Source organism: Cydia fagiglandana, chromosome 5 (assembly GCF_963556715.1).
Source record: "Cydia fagiglandana chromosome 5, ilCydFagi1.1, whole genome shotgun sequence".
Classification (NCBI taxonomy): domain Eukaryota; kingdom Metazoa; phylum Arthropoda; class Insecta; order Lepidoptera; family Tortricidae; genus Cydia; species Cydia fagiglandana.
The window spans coordinates 20,465,258-20,485,962 of NC_085936.1; the positions used below are offsets into that span (position 1 = coordinate 20,465,258).

The 20,705-nt window shown below is 37.3% G+C and overlaps 1 protein-coding gene across 1 annotated transcript in view; it reads right to left on the reverse strand.

Annotated features, from left to right (window-relative positions):
* Positions 1–480: 480 nt before the first annotated feature.
* LOC134664758 (uncharacterized) overlaps positions 481–20,705 on the reverse strand; it is a 33,518-nt gene continuing 13,293 nt past the window's right edge. The window contains exons 17-42 of the mRNA XM_063521502.1: positions 19,981–20,146; positions 18,648–18,968; positions 18,247–18,430; positions 17,503–17,738; positions 17,154–17,343; positions 16,873–17,059; positions 16,520–16,617; positions 16,230–16,409; positions 15,333–15,517; positions 14,878–15,045; positions 14,461–14,601; positions 12,076–12,322; positions 11,295–11,581; positions 10,855–11,010; positions 10,197–10,514; positions 9,807–9,990; positions 9,420–9,658; positions 8,997–9,180; positions 8,622–8,811; positions 7,815–7,915; positions 7,276–7,455; positions 6,573–6,757; positions 2,823–2,990; positions 1,960–2,100; positions 1,458–1,533; positions 481–715 (exon numbers count right to left, since the gene is read on the reverse strand). Of these exons, the coding sequence (XP_063377572.1) occupies positions 512–715; positions 1,458–1,533; positions 1,960–2,100; positions 2,823–2,990; positions 6,573–6,757; positions 7,276–7,455; positions 7,815–7,915; positions 8,622–8,811; positions 8,997–9,180; positions 9,420–9,658; positions 9,807–9,990; positions 10,197–10,514; positions 10,855–11,010; positions 11,295–11,581; positions 12,076–12,322; positions 14,461–14,601; positions 14,878–15,045; positions 15,333–15,517; positions 16,230–16,409; positions 16,520–16,617; positions 16,873–17,059; positions 17,154–17,343; positions 17,503–17,738; positions 18,247–18,430; positions 18,648–18,968; positions 19,981–20,146 (4,916 nt within the window). The 3' untranslated portion in view covers positions 481–511. The remainder of the gene's footprint in view (positions 716–1,457; positions 1,534–1,959; positions 2,101–2,822; positions 2,991–6,572; positions 6,758–7,275; positions 7,456–7,814; positions 7,916–8,621; positions 8,812–8,996; positions 9,181–9,419; positions 9,659–9,806; positions 9,991–10,196; positions 10,515–10,854; positions 11,011–11,294; positions 11,582–12,075; positions 12,323–14,460; positions 14,602–14,877; positions 15,046–15,332; positions 15,518–16,229; positions 16,410–16,519; positions 16,618–16,872; positions 17,060–17,153; positions 17,344–17,502; positions 17,739–18,246; positions 18,431–18,647; positions 18,969–19,980; positions 20,147–20,705) is intronic.

Consider the following 20,705-nt stretch of genomic DNA (forward strand, 5'->3'; position numbering starts at 1 on the left):
TAATATGTATAAATATTATAAAAATACAAAAGTATAAAAACATCGCTTCTTAGTTACAATAAAATAGTAATTTTTTTGTGATTTAATTTTAACCACTCCATCATACATAAATATCCAATACCTAGTCTTCATAACATTGAAGTCTTGGCAAGCGAACGATATAGGTACCTACTTTTGTATTTCAAAGAACAACAAATTATTAACCTAAAGGAAAGGCTCATTTAGACGGCGCGAGAATAAATATGTGACTTTCATAACATTGCAGTCTAGGTACTGAGATGCCAAAAACTAAATAGATCGATCAAATGCCGGAATGTATCGAAACTCCAATACGGTTGCACCGTCTATACTGTCCTCCTAAGCCCATAGCGGTATCTCAAAAACAAATGATGTTGAAAATTGAACTTTCAGACAAATAATTTAAGGCGTATGTTTGTTTGCTGACAAATTTTTATTCCAGATACCGCTATTTGTCTTAGCATTTATCTTAGCATCTACAGGCTTGATAACTTCAGTTCCTCAATAGAGCTAGTAGAGTAGCGACCAACAACAAGAAGCTAGGGACAGCAATGGCCGCGGAGCCCCTGACGGCACTTATGATGTTGTCGGCGCGGTCGCTGCCCCATTGCATGCTGGCGCGGGCCGAGGCGATGGAGCTGATGCCTACGCTGTACTCCGGGATGGATGCCTCATGGGCGTGTAGCCATTCTTCCATCTGAAAAAAAGTGTAATATTGGCTATGTGGAAAAAATTGATGACATTCGGAAAATCGCGGGGCACTTTTTAATGAGACTAGCCCAGGACCGGGATAAGTGGCGTACACGAAGAGAGGCCTATGCTCAGCAGTGGGCGACTGAAGGCTACAATGATGATGATGATTGGCTATGTCTATGTGTGAAGTTGGTGATGGGGGAAATACAAGAGACGGCAACGCACGTGGTGGTGAAAATATGAACTTTCGTGAGACGACATCGTCATACTATTCGGTAGGCTGCTAACTGTCAAATTAGCAATATGTCCCACACCCGCTAGGGCGGTACCAGAGTTATGCGCGGAGCGAATACTAGTGTTTGCCACACTTGACTTCCTTTGATCTTAATTTCTAGCAATAAAGATGACAAGCATCAAACATTAGAACGATTACATTGAGGTTATATTACATGTTTTAAGACATTTAGAGGACTGATTATTAGTTAATGAACTATTATCATAAGTGATGAAAGAGGCTACCTAAATGGTTATATGGAATTTTTATCTATGTTTCTCTGTCAAAGTAGGAAAACTGACAACCATACGTATTATATTTCAAGACAAACTTTAAAGTGGTTTTCACTATCAAACATTTTCTTTTGATTTTCCCTATTTTATGTAAGTACTCGTAGAATTCAAAGAAAATCAAAGTAAAGTACCGTACTCAAGGTGACGTTTAAGTATCTCAAGAGGGTTATTGTACTCACATCGTTGAGGCCTTCTTCATTCAAGTAGGCAGCGAGATTGGCAAGTACGGTGTTGAACCATGCCGGGAGTATGGTTCTGTAAAATAGACAACAAATTTGAAAATATATTTTAAAGAAGTACACAACACCCACATACCTAATCTGTACGGCTTTTCACTACGTGCAGCTCACTGCAGTCTCAACCTAAGGCGGGATTCCACCAATGTGGGGCATAAGCATATTCAGTACAAAAATGCTTGTGCCGTACAGTGCAGCACACTGGTGGACTCCGCCTTTAGACTCGAACACACTGTGCACAAGTGATGTGCACAAATGTGTCAAATTATCAAATTGTCACATTAGAGTAAAGTATACTATACGGTGCAAAGTCAGACCATCAGCTCATGACCACATTCAATAGAGATTACCTACTAAATGTGATCGCGATCATCAGCACCTACATATGCATTCTACTACATGCTGGTATATTGACTAAAGACGTTTGTGCAATGTATGTACTTACGCTGTTCTGACGTCATCGATCCTTTCCTTGAGGAACTCAAGGGCGATGTTGGCGTTCTCTCGGTTGCCCATGTACAGGAATGTGAAGGCGTTCACCCGATCCTGGGCCTTGACGTCGTCGGTGAGGATCCTCTCCAGCATTCTAAAAAGAAATAAGTAGTGTTTTATGAAAAATCTAATCAGATCAGATTTAGATCTATAGTTATTTTCAAATTTTTATACTAGATTTGATATTTAATAATGATTTAATTTACGTATTTCTCATTTGATAGCCAATTATATAATTGACAAACCAGGATTTTTTTTGCTTTCGCGGGAGCTATGGTGTAAAGCAGGCCACTGACGAGCCTTCCAAATGGATGCCGTTACAATGGATTCATCCAAATGGACGGCATCGTAATATTAAACAGTGTACGTTTTTGACATTCATGGACCGATTTTGGATTGGATTGGATATTTAGACTGTTGGAAGGCTCGTCAGTGGCCACCTTTAGGCTCACAGGAAACATTCTTTCTTGAGTCTCATTCACGAAACAGCATCATCAATATCATCGAAATGTCAGCCAAAATACCTCTACTGCTAGACATAAGCCTCTTCTGCCTGTTCATAATAATCTGTGGTGATGGTCGAGCGATCCTCATCAAACAGTTCCCTGCGATATTGACCGAACGACGATAGATTTTCCACTCTCAGAAAAAGCAGAACTTACTCTTTGACAGCTGTCTCATCCTTAGTGCATCCAAGTGCTCGCAGCATGGCAACACTGTCGCCCTGATTGTTAAAGCTGAGACACCACTAGTAAAAGATCTCCCAGTCATTATAGTTGTCAGTGTTAAGATCCCCTAAACTAGTAAAAGTCTTACTCTTTGACAGCCGTCTCATCCTTAGTGCATCCAAGAGCCCGCAGCATGGCAACACTGTCGCCCTGATTGTTAGAGCTGAGACGCCGCTGGTACAGGAAGCTCCAGTCCTGGTAGTCTCCGGCGCGGAGACCCTCGCAGAACACGTGACGCCGGATGTTCGGGTTCACGCTGGAAGGAAAAGTAGGATGTGAAATTGTTTGGGTTACTGGCCGAATATCGCCATTAATTTCAACAATTGTAGTGTGATTTTTAAAACAACTTGATCTTAGTGGAAGGGAAATTTTAAAAATGATCACTACACCTTATAAAACAAAGTCCCCCGCCGCGTCTGTTTGTGTCTAGATGCATGTGTTGTGTCTATGTGTAAACTACTGAACGAATTTACCTGTGCGGTTTTCAACTATCAATAGAGTTTCAGAATCAATAGAGTTTGACGACCGGTCTGGCCTAGTGGGTAGTGACCCTGCCTGCGAAGCCGATGGTCCTGGGTTCGAATCCCAGTAAGGGCATTTATTTGTATGATGATACAGATATTTGTTCCTGAGTCATGGGTGTTTTCTATGTATTTAAGTATTTGTATATTATATATATCGTTGTCTGAGTACCCACAACACAAGCCTTCTTGAGCTTACTGTGGGACTTAGGCAATCTGTGTAACAATGTCCTATAGGCTATAATATTTATTTATTTTTCTACTCGTGTACTTTTATCTGTCATTTACATAGTCACGAACGAACATATAAGGGCAAGCTCCTTAAAAGTCTATAGTCTATTGCCCAAAAAAGCACTTGTATCGTTTTAGAGACATTACGACACGGTAAGCTAGTGCGGTGCCACATACCGATACATTGCTACCAACGTGACAAACGATTGAATGAATACGGTTTTTATAAAAAAAAACAAATTTGTAATGAGTTCATTGCTACCAACATAATAAAAATACTTTTTTTGGTATCATCACTATTGGAAGGTGGACTTTAAGGCCTGTAACACACTTACAGCACCACGACCCTGGTGCGGTAGTGTGTAACGGCTATAAAAAAAAACATAACCATAGACATTACTCGTTTGTTTTTACGTTTCCCGCCTTTCCCGGTAATTTCTTGTTGTTTGATTACTTTGCGTTACTATTTATTTTGTTGCCTAAGTACTAAGTCGCAGCACCTATACGACAAATCTTTGAGAAGTTCATGGCGTGGAGATTGGAACACAAAACTTCGTCATTCTCTGAAAACGTCTTATTGGTGTATTTTCAAAGACTAATTGAAAGCACCGGATCAGATCTATCTTTTAAGCAAGGTTGGTATTATGTTATAAAAATTATTGATTTAGAGTGCACAGTACAACGAGCTATAATTACATTTTATATTTTTGCATTGAAACTAAATATTATCTAATTCTTCTTTTTCTTGTTACAGGTTGCAGTAATATTTGGTATTATGGGTGCTTGTCGCAGGCAAGAGCTACATAGGTACATATACCTAGTAATACCTACCAATTATCCAAAATATACATTGACATTTTCATAAATAAAATTTTGTTTATAAATTTTTGTATTTTATTCAATATTGCCTACTCATAGAAAAAGCATTGTATGCAACGTTGTATAAGTAGCCAAAAAATGTTCATGGCGTATACCCACGCCACTCACATTTTTTGACCCCTCTTATAAAACTGTTGCATAAAATACTATTATTTAATAGAGTGATTCTTGAAGAAGGTTTCTTAAGGTTTTGTGTAACCCGTGCGAAGCAGGGGCGGGTCGCTAAGTCATCTATTAATTAAGTATAGTATTTATCGATTAACATCGGTATGCTGATAGATGTCACCTCCATACAATTGTGACGTCCCAATGGTAAAGGTACCTTATGGCGGTTGGCGCTTACGCTATTATTAACGCCGCTCCAATATTATTGCGGCGCTATGCGAAGTAAACGCCAACCGCCATAAGGTACCTTTTTCCGTAGAACGTCACAATTAATAACCTTAAAAGTCTTAAAACGCATAATTCCGAAAAATAGAACTGAGTTGACATGACAGTACGACATCGACATATCATATTGACCAGTAAAATAGTCCCCCTGAACTCCTTAAATTACCTGACTTTTCCTGAACTCTTTAAATTACCAATACTAGTAAAAATTCGCCAATACTAATTGTGAAATCGTTAATTGATATGATATCACCGTTTCATTGGATAATAAGTGCTATTAGAGCGGTACTTACCTGCACAAAAAGATTACAGAAATTACAAGAATAACCTTTATTTATATAACAATAAGGAAGTTAATGGTCAGTAGTTACGCTCTTATTAAATGGTGAATGTACATTTTTGTGTCAAGTGGACTGAGTGCTACACGGGCCGGTCTTCAATTAGTTGAAATAATTATGGAGTGTTTAAAAGCGTGGCTACAATGATTCACATTCTAATTATCTTGCGATGATTATAATATACTTTTAGTTATTAGCAATATACAGTTACCATCAGATATATCGGATCGAGGTGCTAAAAATATTTGAACATGCACTCTAACGCCTTGACAATAGAGGCGTGTTCAGGTATTTGTGAGCACCTTGGCCGCTCCAATATATCTGATGGTGACTGTACCTACTTGTATTTATAAATAGGTATATTTATAACGTTTCATTAGTGTATGTACCTACAATATATCTGCAACTGTGAGATTCCTAATAGCGAATTGTTACTTCTACATACATAAACGTACCTACACTTTTCTAAAGGTTTTTAACCTTAACGTAACCTATTTCTACTGCAATGCTGAAAAGTAATAGGAATTTTATACGAAAATTATTTAATGAACGTTTTAATGCATTCCAATGAACGAATAAAATAAATTCATAAATTGTATGTTGACTAACTAGTTAAATCCCTCCACCTAGATTAATGTTTCATATCCTTTTCACTCAATTACCCGGCCGATATTGAGGCATTACCCCTGATTGGTATTACAGCGGCCATTTTGTAAATAGCCCGCGGTCACGCGAACTGACCGCTTGGATTTATTAGGGGAATTGTGCGAAGATATTTAGTGATCGTGAGTACTTAAGCCTACTGATTTGCCAAGCCAATTGGATTCCTGCCACTATAGAACCTCTTCGCTTTAATTACTAGATACCTGACATACTCACTAAGCACACTCGCAGAAGATAAATAAATTGATTTATTATGACATAGTTCTACATAACAGTGGCCTAAGAATCAAATTGGATGAGAAGCAAACTAGATGCCAAGTAATGTTAATTAATTATGATCATTGATCAGCTTCTAGAGGGCTTATACAGTTTCTATGAAATAGGGTTTTTCATTTTCACACAATTATATATTCTATTGTGCTTTTACGTGTACTATAAAATTTGTGTGCTAGGTGCACAAAAATTTTATAGTACACGTACGTTACTCGCCTTACGGTTGTGTGTTACGCGTCTAAATTCTACAAGAGTCAATGTACTGGTTTTTGAACGCCTGTGATATTTGTACGAGCAATGTCTCAGCGTGGTATAGTACAAAGAAAATGTTATACTGTTATTTAGGCGCATTGGCTCATGCAAGTTTGAATACCTAATGTGTTGTAAGTAACGGTCGTTATTTAACATAAATAAGGTAATGCCCACTTTTTTTTTAATTCATAGGAGGCCAAGTTATTAAAAATTTCCTTGGACGTTTTCCAAAATGAAAAATGTATTTTATTATTGTAAAATCTTTTAAATGTCCTTGGGACACTTACTCACCTGACACCGTTATTTCTGAACGCGTTCCACTTGTCCAGAGCGTTGCTGACGCAGCCCTCGTGCCCGATGGAGCAGGCGAAGGACAGCACGAAGAACCGGTTCAGGGTCCTGGTGAGGGAGTCGCTGGGGAGCACGTCGTAGCCCAGGTCGGTGATCACGGAGTCCAAGAAGATATACATCAATTGCTATTGGTGGAAATGATTTTTTTATAAATTATTACGGCCCAATTTGAACAATGCTTATATAATAAGTTACGATACCGATCTGTCAGTGTCAAAAGTAACGTTTGCATTTATGATGCATTTACAAGCTTTATTTAACTTGCGATGTTTGTATGTATGTTTGGATCAAATCTTGCAAGTTAAATTAGACCCACTTCCCATGATTCGACTGAGCTGACGCTTCACGTACATTATGTAAGTTGGTATCATCGAGTTGATCTCACGATGGACACATCGAGGTGGCAGGAACTCAACCTAATCAACAACAACGCAACCTAATTGTATTTGAATTTGTTATAATTGTCTCAATGAGTATTTTAGTTGCCTGATGAAATCAAAGTACCGTGAGAGAAGCTGATGCTGGCCGGGTACCCGGGGTACCCGTACCACAAGTAATAGTTGGTCTACTTCTTCATTACTCCAATACTTGAAACCAAGCCGCGTAACAATAAGCAGCAGCGGAGAACTAGTAGAATACGTACGTCATAGGTCTCCCTCATGGCAGGCAGATGCAACAGTCTGTTCCTCAGCCAACTGAAGCCAGTGATGGCCGGGTACCACACGAAGTAGTTGGTCTCTTCCTTCAAGAAGTCCAGCACTTGCAAGCCGAGGGCGTAGGTCATGCGCTCGGAGCGCATCAGACTGAACACGTCGTCAACGATCTAAAATAAATTACAGTTGTTTTAAAGTGAGATATGTTTGAGATTTGTGAAATCGTTTAACAATGTTACTTTTAACATTTTGAACTATTTACATAGCTAAACAGTAAAGCATTCCATATAATAGTTCGCTTAATTAAAAAAGAGATATTGTAATATCTGAAAAGAAGACAATTAATATTGCTGTAAACGGTTTTGACTGGAAAATAATATAATCATACAAGCAAAGGTAAACGCAAAACATTATACATTAAAACTACTACAAAATAACAATGTTCTTATATTTAACACGTATTTCTTGCTTTGCTTTTACAGTCATTAATCATTATTGACTAAGAAGACGATGACTTTACGAAACCTACTTGAGCTCTATTCAGGTAGTGGATGGAGTTGATATCGGCCTTCAGCGCGGCTGCCAGCAACTGCCAATTGTTCGTGTCATAGTTCACTCTGTAGATACCAGCTGAAAACATATTCATCAGACATAAGTTACAGAACAAAACTAACTATGTACTTGAAGATTTAGGAATATTTTTGGAGTGAAAACTTCTTTAGCGGCGCTGAGCACTTTTTGAGGTGGGGAAAAAATGATAAACTCGATTCAGCGTAACGCGTAACGTAACGCTGACGTCATGTGTCACGGACAATGTTATTCACCAAAGAACTTTAGTCATAACGTATCATAATCAGGTCAATTATTTAAAACTGGACTTTTATATTAAGCAATAAAGCTCAATGTTCTAATCTTGTACGGGCTGAAATACGAGGATCTCACAGTTACATTCAAACTTTATATCACTCAAATATAATTCAATAAAGCTACATTTTGAGGAAATCGCTAATAAAAGTGAACTCTAGTACTGGTGAATTAAACTCAAAATATCATGACCAAATATATTTAGATGCGAGGTCTGCAAGGTAACTTTACAATTTCTATTCGAATTTTAAACAATTAACGCTAAAAATTTAAGCTCACTGGCCAGCAATTTCAGAACTAAAGTTTTTCAATAGAAAGGAGGATAGGGCAATTATACATAGTGCTGCAGACATTTTGGCCTAAACATTGAGTTTTCACTTCTGTCGGCACTCCCGGAGTGCAACCCGTTCCAACAGTTTTTTTTTTAATTAATAAATCATGGGCATCAAAATCGTAAAAAAAATCTACGAACCTTTCTGCTGAACATTGAATATGACCCATTCTTCAACACCGGCTGTCTTCTGTACGGTGTCGGTTCTGCCCGTCATAACCCGCGAGGGTCGTAAGTTCTCGAAGTCAGGGTTGCTGCCGGTAGTCCAGGTCAAAGGCAGAGGCCAGACTTGCTCGGTTTGGGTGGCTGTGGCGCTGACGAAGAAGCGTTCCTGTAATTGATGAAGATTTGGAAATTACGGACTTGAATCAATAATGAAGCGTTAAGGAATATCTGGAAAATTTGACACAGTAAAACGAAAGTCACTTGGTCGTGACTAGTGACGCCTGTTTGTGTATATTTGCACACAATGTTATTAGTATGATGAAGTGTTTCGTCTTCTAACAAAAAACATACCTGGCTTAAACTGATGACGCCGGTATCAGTATTGACTTCAACGTCAAGCACGGGGTATCCCGGCTCGTCGACCCAATACTTCATGAAATCCTCAACGTTGACGTTGCTCACGCTGGTGCTATCTTCTTGCACAGCGCGGGTGAAGGCTTCATAGAGATGTTCAGGGAAGGCGTGTTCGTAGGACCTATGCAAAATCAATTTTTAGATTTATTCCTTATTACTTAGTTCCTACAATTGTGACTTTTAGCTTACAGTGAATAACGAATCTGAAGGTAACAAAATCGTTTGTCCAAGAACTTAAAAACATACTAATTAACTACTACTCAACAGTCGAATTATATGCTACCCCATATTCCAATCATATCAAACATTAAGGGTCCTCGGGACATAAATATTTTAATAAACGTCACTAAAAATTCTCACCAATCTACCAAGAAATAGTTCAATGCCTTCTTGAAAGTCTCTTCAGTGAACAAATACTTCAGCATCAACAGGAACGTGGCACCCTTAGAGTAGCTGATGCCAGAGAAGTGGCCGGTGACATCAGCAGGGCTGTTAACGGTGTGCTGCAGGGCGCGAGTGGCAGCAGAAGCGTCAGCAGACAGGGCTGACTGCACGTACATGATTTGGAATTGGTCTGCGAGCTCCATGGACGGATCAACCTGGGTAAAATTAAAAGTTAGTCTACTCTTCAAAAAGACTGATTAATTTAATAACGACGGTAGACAGTCAAAACAGATGGGAAAGTTGATTGGAAACCATTTTATTTAATATTTTATTGATCAAAGCTAAAATAATGTTTCAACTTACGCCATCCATAGCAAAATATTCGAAGTAACTGGCGAAACCTTCGTTGATCCACACATTGTCCCACCACCTGCAAGTGACCAGGTTGCCGAACCATTTGTGAGCCAGCTCGTGCGATGTGATCGTTCCAATATACATCTTGTCCAAAGCGTTGGTCTCGCCTTCTTCATACAAAAGACGCAATTCCCTAGGACATAAAGAAGCATTGTAAAGTTTGCTTTAATTGCAAAATTTTTTAACAATGGATAATTTCTTATTAAAATAATTATATATTGTTATTAATTAAATAGCCAGCAATTGCACGACGAGGCCGTAATGTGAATATCTTTGTGGCTGCATCGTGTCACATCCGGAATTAGAGCATTTGTTTGTTGAAACGAAATATCAAATTACCTGTAACTCACGAATCCCCAATTTTCAGTAGCACCGGAAGCCCAGTCAGGCACAGCAATCTGGTCATTCTTCATGTCTTCTCCCATTCCATAGTACTCGATACCTAAATAATCTTCCAGCCATTGCGTTAACGGTGGTCCGACTTCTAAAGCATACTCTCCTTGGCCGACAGCGTTAGGTCTGCCTAGGATTCGGTACGGTCTTTCTCTATCGTTGTTGTCAGCCAGGACGGTGAATTCTTCGCTTACGTGGAAGGAGACTAGGTAAGCTGGCATTCTTGGAGTTACGTGAAATACTTCTCTGATACGGTTTCCGAGACTGCAAGTAAAGTAAAAGTTAGAAGGTGGTCAAATGCTCTAGGCTACAGCAAAACCATTTACTTAATTTAGACGAAGCTCATTTCGATAGAGTCCGTTTGAGCGAACTTTGACGTGAGATAAACGTCGTGAAACTGCTACAATAAACGTCGTATTTTCCAAGAAATCTGACGCTGATATTGATATGTTTACAGTTTGTCCTTGTAAAGTCTACGCAGAATTAGCTTCAAAATTCAACTTTTGGCTTGAATACTCGTATAGTCCCTTCGCTTCATCCTGATGATAAGATACTTAGTAAAGATAATCTTAAAAACAGCCCTGTTTACAAAATATGTACTTACGCCACAGTGGAAGCAATCCTCATGTTAGAGTAGGTTTCTCCAAAGTGCGTAGGCCTGGTAATCATCATCCGGAAAGTGGACTTGAATCCAGGCTCGTCGAAGGATGGGAACACCTGTCTTGAATTCACTGGCTGCAAGTGAGTAGCCGCATACCAGCTGTAATGGAAGAATGATGGGTGTGAACAAAATTAAATCATCATCTAACAATTCAGACTTGTCTTACAATATTCCTTTTAGTAAATTCATTTTTTGTTTTTGAATGAGATTCATTCAATATTCGGTTTCAACATCGATCGTTCGATTTAGATAATACATCGTTTTACAAATCAGGACATTGATAGAAATTACATAATATATTGATTATGAAGTCGTCAATATAAGCTTAGTAAAAGTCTTCCAGAGTAAACAATGGACTTATCGAATTTTATTTTAAAACTCACTGAAGTCTTCCATCGCTGCCTGTGTAACTGCCTCTAAACACGCCTCGAGACAGAGGAGTTTCGTTAATATTACCAACGTAAACGATTTTGACAACATAGGTATCTCCATTGACCAAGGTCGCATTATTCCTGAGGTTAATCTTCAGGAAGTGGTATTCCCTGATTCTCTCGAAAGGGAGGGCTTGGTCCAGCTCTACAGGGGATCCGGTACTGTCGAAGAGGTCTACTGAAACTATCGACCGTACATTTTCTTGCAGAGTGATGGAACTCAGTCCGTCTCGGATTGGCTGTAAAAAAATACATTTATAGAAATATATAAACCTGCTTGTCATATTTCTAGTGACCCTGCTTACGAAGCAGAAAGCATGAGTTCGAATCCTAGTCAGGGCATTATTTGTGTATTTGCGACAGTTATTTGTTTCTGAGTTATGGATGTTTTCTATTTATATTATTTTTTTAAGATAATCTGCATCTAGTACCCATACGACACGTCTTATTGAAGTCGCTGTGGGACTAAGTTGGTCTATGTCATTTTATCCTATTTTTTTTTTCTGTGTCATCAAGGTTCATTCAATCTCTATGTACAATATGTTAAGGCTAATGGATTAATGACTCATGAAAATCTATGTCTGGTATCTAAGGCTATAATTTAATTGATTGCTTTTAGATTAAGTACCTACTACTATTTTAACCAACCTACTATTTTAACCCATTAAAACGTCTTTATTTATTTTGAGTTTGGTAATTCGTAATAATTTTATATTATAGTATCACATCATACCTTAAGCTCAAGGCTCACTTCACCATCAAAACTAAACGCTTCTTTATCGCCTTCATCTTCAAAGTAAGGGATAATTTCCACGTCGTAATGCACAGGGTCAAAATCCTCTGGAATACGGTAAATAGTTGGATCCACATCATCATTCCTATAAAGTGTTTCTTGGACCTCGAGCAAGTCAATAGGCAGCTCCGCGATGGCTAACGCCAGGAGGGCTGGCAGGATAACCAGTTTGAGGGCCGACATGATGCTGGAATGGAAATCACGATATAGAGCAATGAAAACAGGTGACTTCGAGTTGCAAACATCACATCGATTCTTTAGCATCTATCTTAAGTACTTATGTAAAAGCATTAGTAAGACTTTATTTCTTACTTTAGCCCACTAAAGGTGTATTCTGAATTTGATATTGAGGCAGTTCAGGGCCATCGATTATACTAAAGCATGAATTCTGATTATACCAGCTTTTCTTTAGATCTCTTCTTCAAAAGATCTTTACCTACTAATTCTTTATGCTAAAGGTCTACATATCAATTGTATCACAACTTTTAAATCAGAAGCAGATTTTGTTGACGTAAAAATACGTTATATAAAAAAGGAGACTTACACTTTGCACCATTCGCCCGACTAATAATGGAATCAATCCAGCAAAATGTACTTAATGACTTGAATATGATAAACGTTATTATCATTATCGGATTAGGTAGATAGTCGGTCTAAAATATTGATAATGCTTTGTTATCAAGATAAAAATAAGGTTTTTTTATTAGTTATATAACAGGACAGATTAATAGCAGGTAATGACGTACTACAAATACAAATCACACATACAGTCAGCTGCATATATAGCTGACTCTCTCTGCTTAGAAATTAGGGACAACTCTCTCTGTAGCTGACTGTACAGGTGTACACACAGTATTTCCACTGCATATAAAACCAATTTTTAACAGAGGAAGATAATATTCGTTGTATTTTCCCACGTATAGAGTACTTTCTATTTCTTGCTTATTTTTTATTTGGCTCATATACCTCGTCATACACTTGATATGCTTCTTCCATTTTCTTATAGGTAGCAGATTTGATAAAAATCACATAATAAATGTATGTAAAGTAAAATTTATTTGCCAACTATTTAACAGTCCTTTATTCATAACATATCAATAGTCTCAATCTCATTCAAATTCTAAATAAAAATAATGTCTTTAAGCGACAACGGCCAAAAGAGCCATAGCACCAAGCATGAAAACTGAAGTGACGACCCTAGTGGCATCGTCTCTGATGGCGCCTAGAATGTTGTCCACATTGGTGGTGCCCCAAGCCATATTGTTTCTTGCTGATGTGATGGCAGATAAAGCGGTGTTGTATTGAAGAGTCCCGACTTGGTTAGATTGCAGCCATTCTTCATACTGCAAAGAAAATTAGAAACATTTGACGCGGTATTTTATTAAAAGTAGTCGACACTTAAATTTTGGACTCGTTTTCCAGTCGATATCAATGCTGAAGTGTCATTCTATGGAACTTGCTAACAATGTAAACAAACCGCCATATTGAAATTGTCTCTGAATTATGAATTTACTTGTGACTTTTGTTTACATAGTTTGTAAGTTCCATAAAATAACACTTTACATGTTTATCCGGCTTTAAGAAGCAACAGGTTAGATCAGTACAGTAAAGTAAGTTTTTTGTCTAAAGGTCAAACCAGACGAAAACAGGACTCTTACGCAGAGAGACTTCGTCCACACACGTAAGTAGTTATCGTCCATAAAATATAGTGGTTGTGATGATAGATTTGTAACAACAGTCGTTACTTTGCCCCTGTGTGCATGGAACAAGCTTCGTCATAATCTGCATGTACATAATAATGTACTGATGATTATACCTCAACTAGTTCGGGTTCTTCGAGATATGCAGCCAAGTTGGAGAGGCAAGTGTGTACCGGGTTGGGTGGGGAATCCTCTACGTAGCTGTGAAATATAAAATAGATTATTAGCTACTTAAGGGCTTTAAATTCGTCTACAGTATTTTTACACAAATTAAACACTGAGTAGGAAAAACGGCAGCTTAAATCTGTCAAAATATGTAAATAGACATTTTAGAAAGGACACTGCTAATTGGCATTTGATTTTTATTTTTTATATTTTGTAAACATCATATTTTGGTGAATAACATTTTAATTATAAAAGAAGGGACATGTGATTTGAATATGTGGTATCAATCGTGTGTAAGGGAATAAATGACTAAAGGTCAGTTGCACCAACCATAGTTAACAGACTGATCAATGTCACGCAACTCACGCAGCAAAAATCTATGAAACTTCTCGTACAGTAAAATTTAGCGAACGCGTACGCGTAGTAATTACTAGTAGAACACAATTGTGTTGAAACTTACGCGATCCTCATAGCATCGATGTTGTTCTTCACAAATTCTAGAATTACGGGCGCGTTCTCCTTGTTGCCTAGAAGAGCATAGCTGAAGGAGTTCGCCTTGTCGTGAGACCTCACTTCATCGGTCAACGTCAGCTCCAAGTATCTGTGGTCAATTTTTATTTTTAAATTAGTAAAGTTTTAGTACATTTCTTCATGTACCGTCAAATGGGGTAGCTGGGGACGGATGGGGTATATTACAATCTAACTAGTCAAAACATTTACCCTAAGACTGGTAGATACAGATTCAAAGATTATGAAAAGTACACTGCTGTCAATCACGTTCATACTCGTAATCCCACTTGTCGGTAATCTATTTATTAGATTTTGAAGTTGATAAGTACCATAAATTGGCAAGCACTGTCAAAATAATAATAATTACCTTGTTAATAATGCTGGATTCTTAGTAGCACCCATAGCCCTCAGCATCTCTAGCTGGTCATGGGCGAGATTTGATGAGCGGAAGCGAGAGAGGATGAAGTTGAAATCTTGTTCATCTCCTTCTCGCACTCCAACTACGTACACGTTACGTCGGATTCCTCCATGCACCCTGAAACAAAATATAAAGAACTATTAACACTTGTTAGGAGATTGATTCATAAAGTAAGAATACGGAGGTTCATCAAAATTAATCAATATATAACAGAAAACTCTTTAAATAAGTTGAACTCGGTTTCTTAGCATTAGGTAAGTATTTCTTGACTTATAATTTATGATCATGACGGTGACAAAAAAATTAGGAACGCTAAAATTTCACAACTAAACATTGCTGTAGTGATGTAATATACAATTTCGCTCATATAAGAAAAGGATAAAATTGTACATTTTTGCACTCACCAAACATTATGGTCCTTCAAACTAACAAAGCGTTCCCTGGACTCAGTCACACATCGTTCGTGTCCGAGCAAACAAGCAAAGTGCAGAGTGGCTTGACGGTTCATGATGTCCGTGGGTGTGTCGGTGCTGAGGACGTTGAAGCCTACGTGCTCGATGAGGTGCGACATGGTGTCTAGTACAAACCCCTATACATTAAAAAGGCTTAGTTAGACTTTATTTTTAAGTTGAAAGCTACAATTTAGGTATCACCTAATAAACATTAATATTTAAATTATTAGTCCTAGCCCTAATGATAGCTGAGCTCTGGTGGAAGATGGCACTAGAAATGTCATTTTTACACTTTTTGGCAAATTCCATGGAAAGTTAGCCTGGACTTTAACTCTGTACATATTTTACAAAGATAAGAAATCTGTTTGATAATATTATAATCAAATTTAGAAACTAGCATCCTGAATCATGATCCAGTGACTGAAGTAAAGTTGACTCATAAAAAAATCATACACAATATAGACCTAAAATTCAATTTTAATGATAATTTAAGAAAAAGATGTAAATAAAGGTGATAGAGAATGCATTAAGGCATTAAGTCCGCCATTTGTACAATTTTATTTTGTGCAATTAAGTTTTAATTAATAAAATAAATTATCAAAAGCAAGTAACTATCTACCTATTTTTCCACCAGAATCCATATTTAACCGTAAATGCATATTTGTAGTTCAAGTTTTGAAATGATGTGAAGTCTTAAACACCATAAAAACGATGGATTACCAGGTCTTGTACGGGAAGATATTATTATTGGTGCTTTTGCTTTTTAAAACTTTAATATTTAAATTTATACCAGAATAAATTGAAATAATTTGTGAAGTCAGCTGTTTTTTATGGTACTTAGGTACTTACATCGAATTCTGCCTGGCTCTCAGGCAAATGCCTCAGCCTGTTCCTGAGCCAGTTAAAGCCGGTGATGGCGGCATCCCAAACATGCATGTTATGCTCGTTGCGAAGGAACCTCAGAATGTTGAAACCGAAACTGTAGGACATTCTTGTAGACCTCATCAGAGCAAAGACGTCATCGACCACCTGGAAGCAAAAGTGGGTGTCAAAATATAACAAAAAAACTGTTATTGACATAGAAAATGAGTAATATTGACAATAACAAAGTATAGAACTAAGTCCGTTTTTATACTAACTTGGGCTCGGTTCAAGTAGTGAATGTTTTCAGGTTCATTCAGTAATGCTTCGGCGATCAAACTCCATGATTTCTCATCGTAGTCTACTCTGTAGTGTCCTAAAATATTACAATTTTAAAAATTAAGTTTCTAAATTTAGTTCGTAAATACTTCAGAACTTCTTAATAATAATTAAGTGACATTATAAAAGCTCTCAATTCATCGTCATCTATGTTTTATTCATTTATAAGATTATAAGGTAGCTTTACAGTTACTCTCGCAATCATCACGTCAAGATTTGATGCTAGATGTTATGCAGAACATTAAAACTGATTACGCATTGCCAACACGACAATTGTGAAAAACATACTCACCATGTTGTAAGTTATTAAAAATAACCCATTCTTCGCCAGCTGTCTTAGTCAGTTCCAAAGTCTCGCCTGACATAATTTGAATGGGCTTAAGACTTTCAAATCTTAGATCACTCTTGGTGGAGTAGGTTATAGGAATTGGATAAATTTGACCAGTAGGCGTCGCGGTGGCACTTAAGAAGAATCGCTCCTGAAAAATGTATTAAAATACATGAACTCAAATTGCTTCAACACAAACATAATATTATAAATACTTTTTGTGTTAAAAGATTCAAAAGTCTTACTTGTTTCAAAGAAATAGCTCCAGTTTCATGATTAATCTCAACCAATAGAATAGGAGTACCAGGTTCATTGACCCAGATACGGTAAAACTCTTCGAAGTTAAATCCTTGATATTCATTCAACGTACCATCCTCTTGAATAGCTTCCTCAAAAGCTCTGTATAAGTCGTACTGGTCGGTTGCTTCAAAAGAACTAAAACAATATAGAATAAGGAGATTACAATACTTACATACAAAACTTATACCATATTTATTGGTCAGCATACATTTAATTTAGATTGAATTTGTTTCTAAAATAAAAATAAAAGAAACATAAGTAATAAGCTCATAAGTAACTTAATAAGCGACTTACTTGCTAGTCAAGAAGATACGACAAGCCTTCCTAAACGTCTCAGGAGTGATCATGACATGGATCATTCGGAGAAAAGCAGCACCTTTAGAGTAACTGACGGTTCCAAAGTGGCCAGTTACTTGAGCGGGCGTGTTGACCTCGTGGTTGAGGGCGACAGTGGATCCGGAATCGAAAGCGAGGGAGTTTTGGAGATAGCGCGAATTGAAGTGGTCATCGTATTCGTATTCTGGGAACATCTAAAAAGGACACACATGACACTAGGCGGATCATATCTACGACAAGACACTGCTACGGTTTCGCTTAACAGAGAGAATATATCGCAAGGATAGGCAGGCCCAGTTGATCATAGTGACACAATTTAAACAACTCCTCTTTGCCCCTCTTTGTCCTCTTTTTGCAAGGGCCGGAAAAGTACAAAATCGAAAAGTGTAGAGATCAAAAGGAAAAGCGTTTAACCGACAGTGCGGCACTAAGTAATTTTCGCAAATTACATTTAAACAACAATACGCTTGCTGGAATATTATGCTCACCCTCGATCGACATTAAAAATCTAATTAATGAAATTTGCAAAATTGTGTTCAAAATTGAAAAGCTCAGTGGCCTATTTAATAAAGCTACAAGTTACAATTTACAAGCGGAAGTCTCGTTCTAACATAAAGGGTTAGAAAGAGACTTCCGCTTGTAAATTGTCACTTGTTGCTTTATAAAATAGGCCACTGATACACATTTGTAAACAATACTTGCCTGATTAGTAGCAATATAGCCAAAATAGCTGGCGAAGCCCTCGTTGATCCAAGTGTTGCTCCACCAGAAACAGGTGATCAGGTTGCCAAACCACTTGTGAGCCAGCTCATGAGAGACCAGGGTGCCTGCATAGTGCTCGTTACTCATGATTGATTCACTGGAGTTCAGTGTAAGGTACAATTCTCTGCAAAATCGTAAGTGTTGAAATAATTCTCTTAGTTGACCAATGTTTGATTAAATTTTTTGAGTTGTTCGTCTTTTTAGCTTTTCATATAAAAATGTTCGCAAAACGCAAATTATGTCCGAGGCATGGTCATTTTATAAAATATTTAGAATGTAATTTTGACTCAATGTCAATACCTAATTCAAATTTTCTAAACATAAATTCATTGAATATTTACCTGTAGCTTACCATTCCCCAATTTTCAGTACCAGCAGAAGCCCAATCAGGAGACGAAATATGATCGTTCAGCAAATTGAGATGCATAGTCTCGTACGGGATTTCAAAGTAGTCATTAAAGAATGTAGTCATCTTGACAGCCAGATCCAAGGCATGATCACCAAGGCTGACGGTGTTGGATCTGCCGATGATTCTGATAGAGGGAGTGAAGGAGGTGTCCTCAGCGATGACTGTGAAAGTCTCACTGACGAGGAAAGTCACGAGATACGACGACATTTTAGGGGTCTCTAAGAAGTTTGTACGAATCCGGTTATCGGAAAGGCTGAAAGGAAAAATTATGTGATTTAATTACTTTTAACTACAAACAAACACAGAATACTTTCTATGTTGTAGGCACAGGAGCAATTAAAAACTGAATAAATACTTACGATTCAGTGTTTCCAATTCTGGTATTGGAGAAAACAGAATTGTAATTAGCTGGGCTGGATAGATGAACTTTGAAAGTAGCTTTAAAAAGGGGCTCGTCCCAGCAAGGAAAGGCTTGCCTTGCGCTGTACGGTTGAAAGTGAGTGGTAGCATAAAATCTGAAACATGTTTTTTGAACAATGTTATTTTCACACAAGCTTTTGTTGCATCCTCTACCGACTAAACAATATTACAATTCTAACAAACTTCTGCAGCTTCCTTCATCAGATCAACTTGGCGACGGCCTTAACTATGATGATGGCAAATTGCCGTATCACAAAACCAACCTTTCAACGCCATCGTCATCGGTATAGTATCCTCTCCAGATACCTCTTTTCATCGGCCCTACATTCATAGTGTTAGAATACTCAATATAGAGAGTATATATATTTCCATTGACCAGAGTCTCATCTAAGTTAATGATGAGGAAGTGGTATTGTGGCTGGATAGTAAAGGGTTCAGATACGTTTAATGCAACTGGAGCGCCATTTGAATTTAAAACACTGATTGCGTTTATTCGGTCAACGTTCGCATGTAACACAATGTTGGAAACGTTGTCTTCAACAGCCTGCAAAAATAATGCAAATGAAATTAGGGTGTCACGGTACTCGTTTATATTGTGCAAAGCTTATTTCCAGATTAGTTTTCTTAGCAACTTTAGATTTTGTTAGTTAATTGGTAGCTTAATTGAGTAGCAGATTTCAAAATAAGTCACTTTATTTTGAATTTTTGACTTCAATTTATACCTACAAGCTAATATTTAAATATAAGTAAAAACACTTACCTGAATAATTATACTTTCTCTGCCATCAAAACTGAATGGTCTATCAGTGCGTTCAGCAAAATACAGATCTATAAATATTTCATACTCCAATGGAATAACGCTCTCAGGCAACCGATATACTTGTTCATCATTTCTGTTCACGTCTGATGTGAGATCTACAGAGTCAAGTTCCCTTTGCAAGGAGACAGGATGATCACCCTTGACTAGCGCAATTAGCGCCAAAACCAAAGCGATGTAGGAAAAGGACATTTCTGTAAAAGTTAATCGATATTATATGTATAATTGTATTAAATTGCTCGGTAAAAGAACACGACTCTTGTTTGCCACTAACTAATAAAAAAACTTTTCGAATCTAAACTTACCTGATAACAAAAATGTCCCTCACGGGGAAACGACACAGATGAAATGGCAATTAAGGTTATAATTTGATTATTGTCATAAAACTTAACGATATCACCGATATCAGATAAAAAACACTTAAGTATCATAAGTCATATTTATCATAAATTATTGCTTACGACTAAAGTTAGGTATGTACGTACTTAAATTCTGATAAGATTTTTAATCATAATAATTATATGTTCCATTTTATCATCTAGAATTCTAGAATATTGTTTTCTGTATTGTAAAATATGTATTCTTTTCCTGAATTGCATTAAGATTATGGTTTCTTTTTTTGTTCTTCTTACTTCCCTACTGTTTCAGTTTTAACTAAATTAACTTTGCATTGTGAGTGGGAATCAACCTAAACCTAACCTTAATGAAAATAAATAAAATTTCATTTAACCATTCATATAACAAAACAAGTAA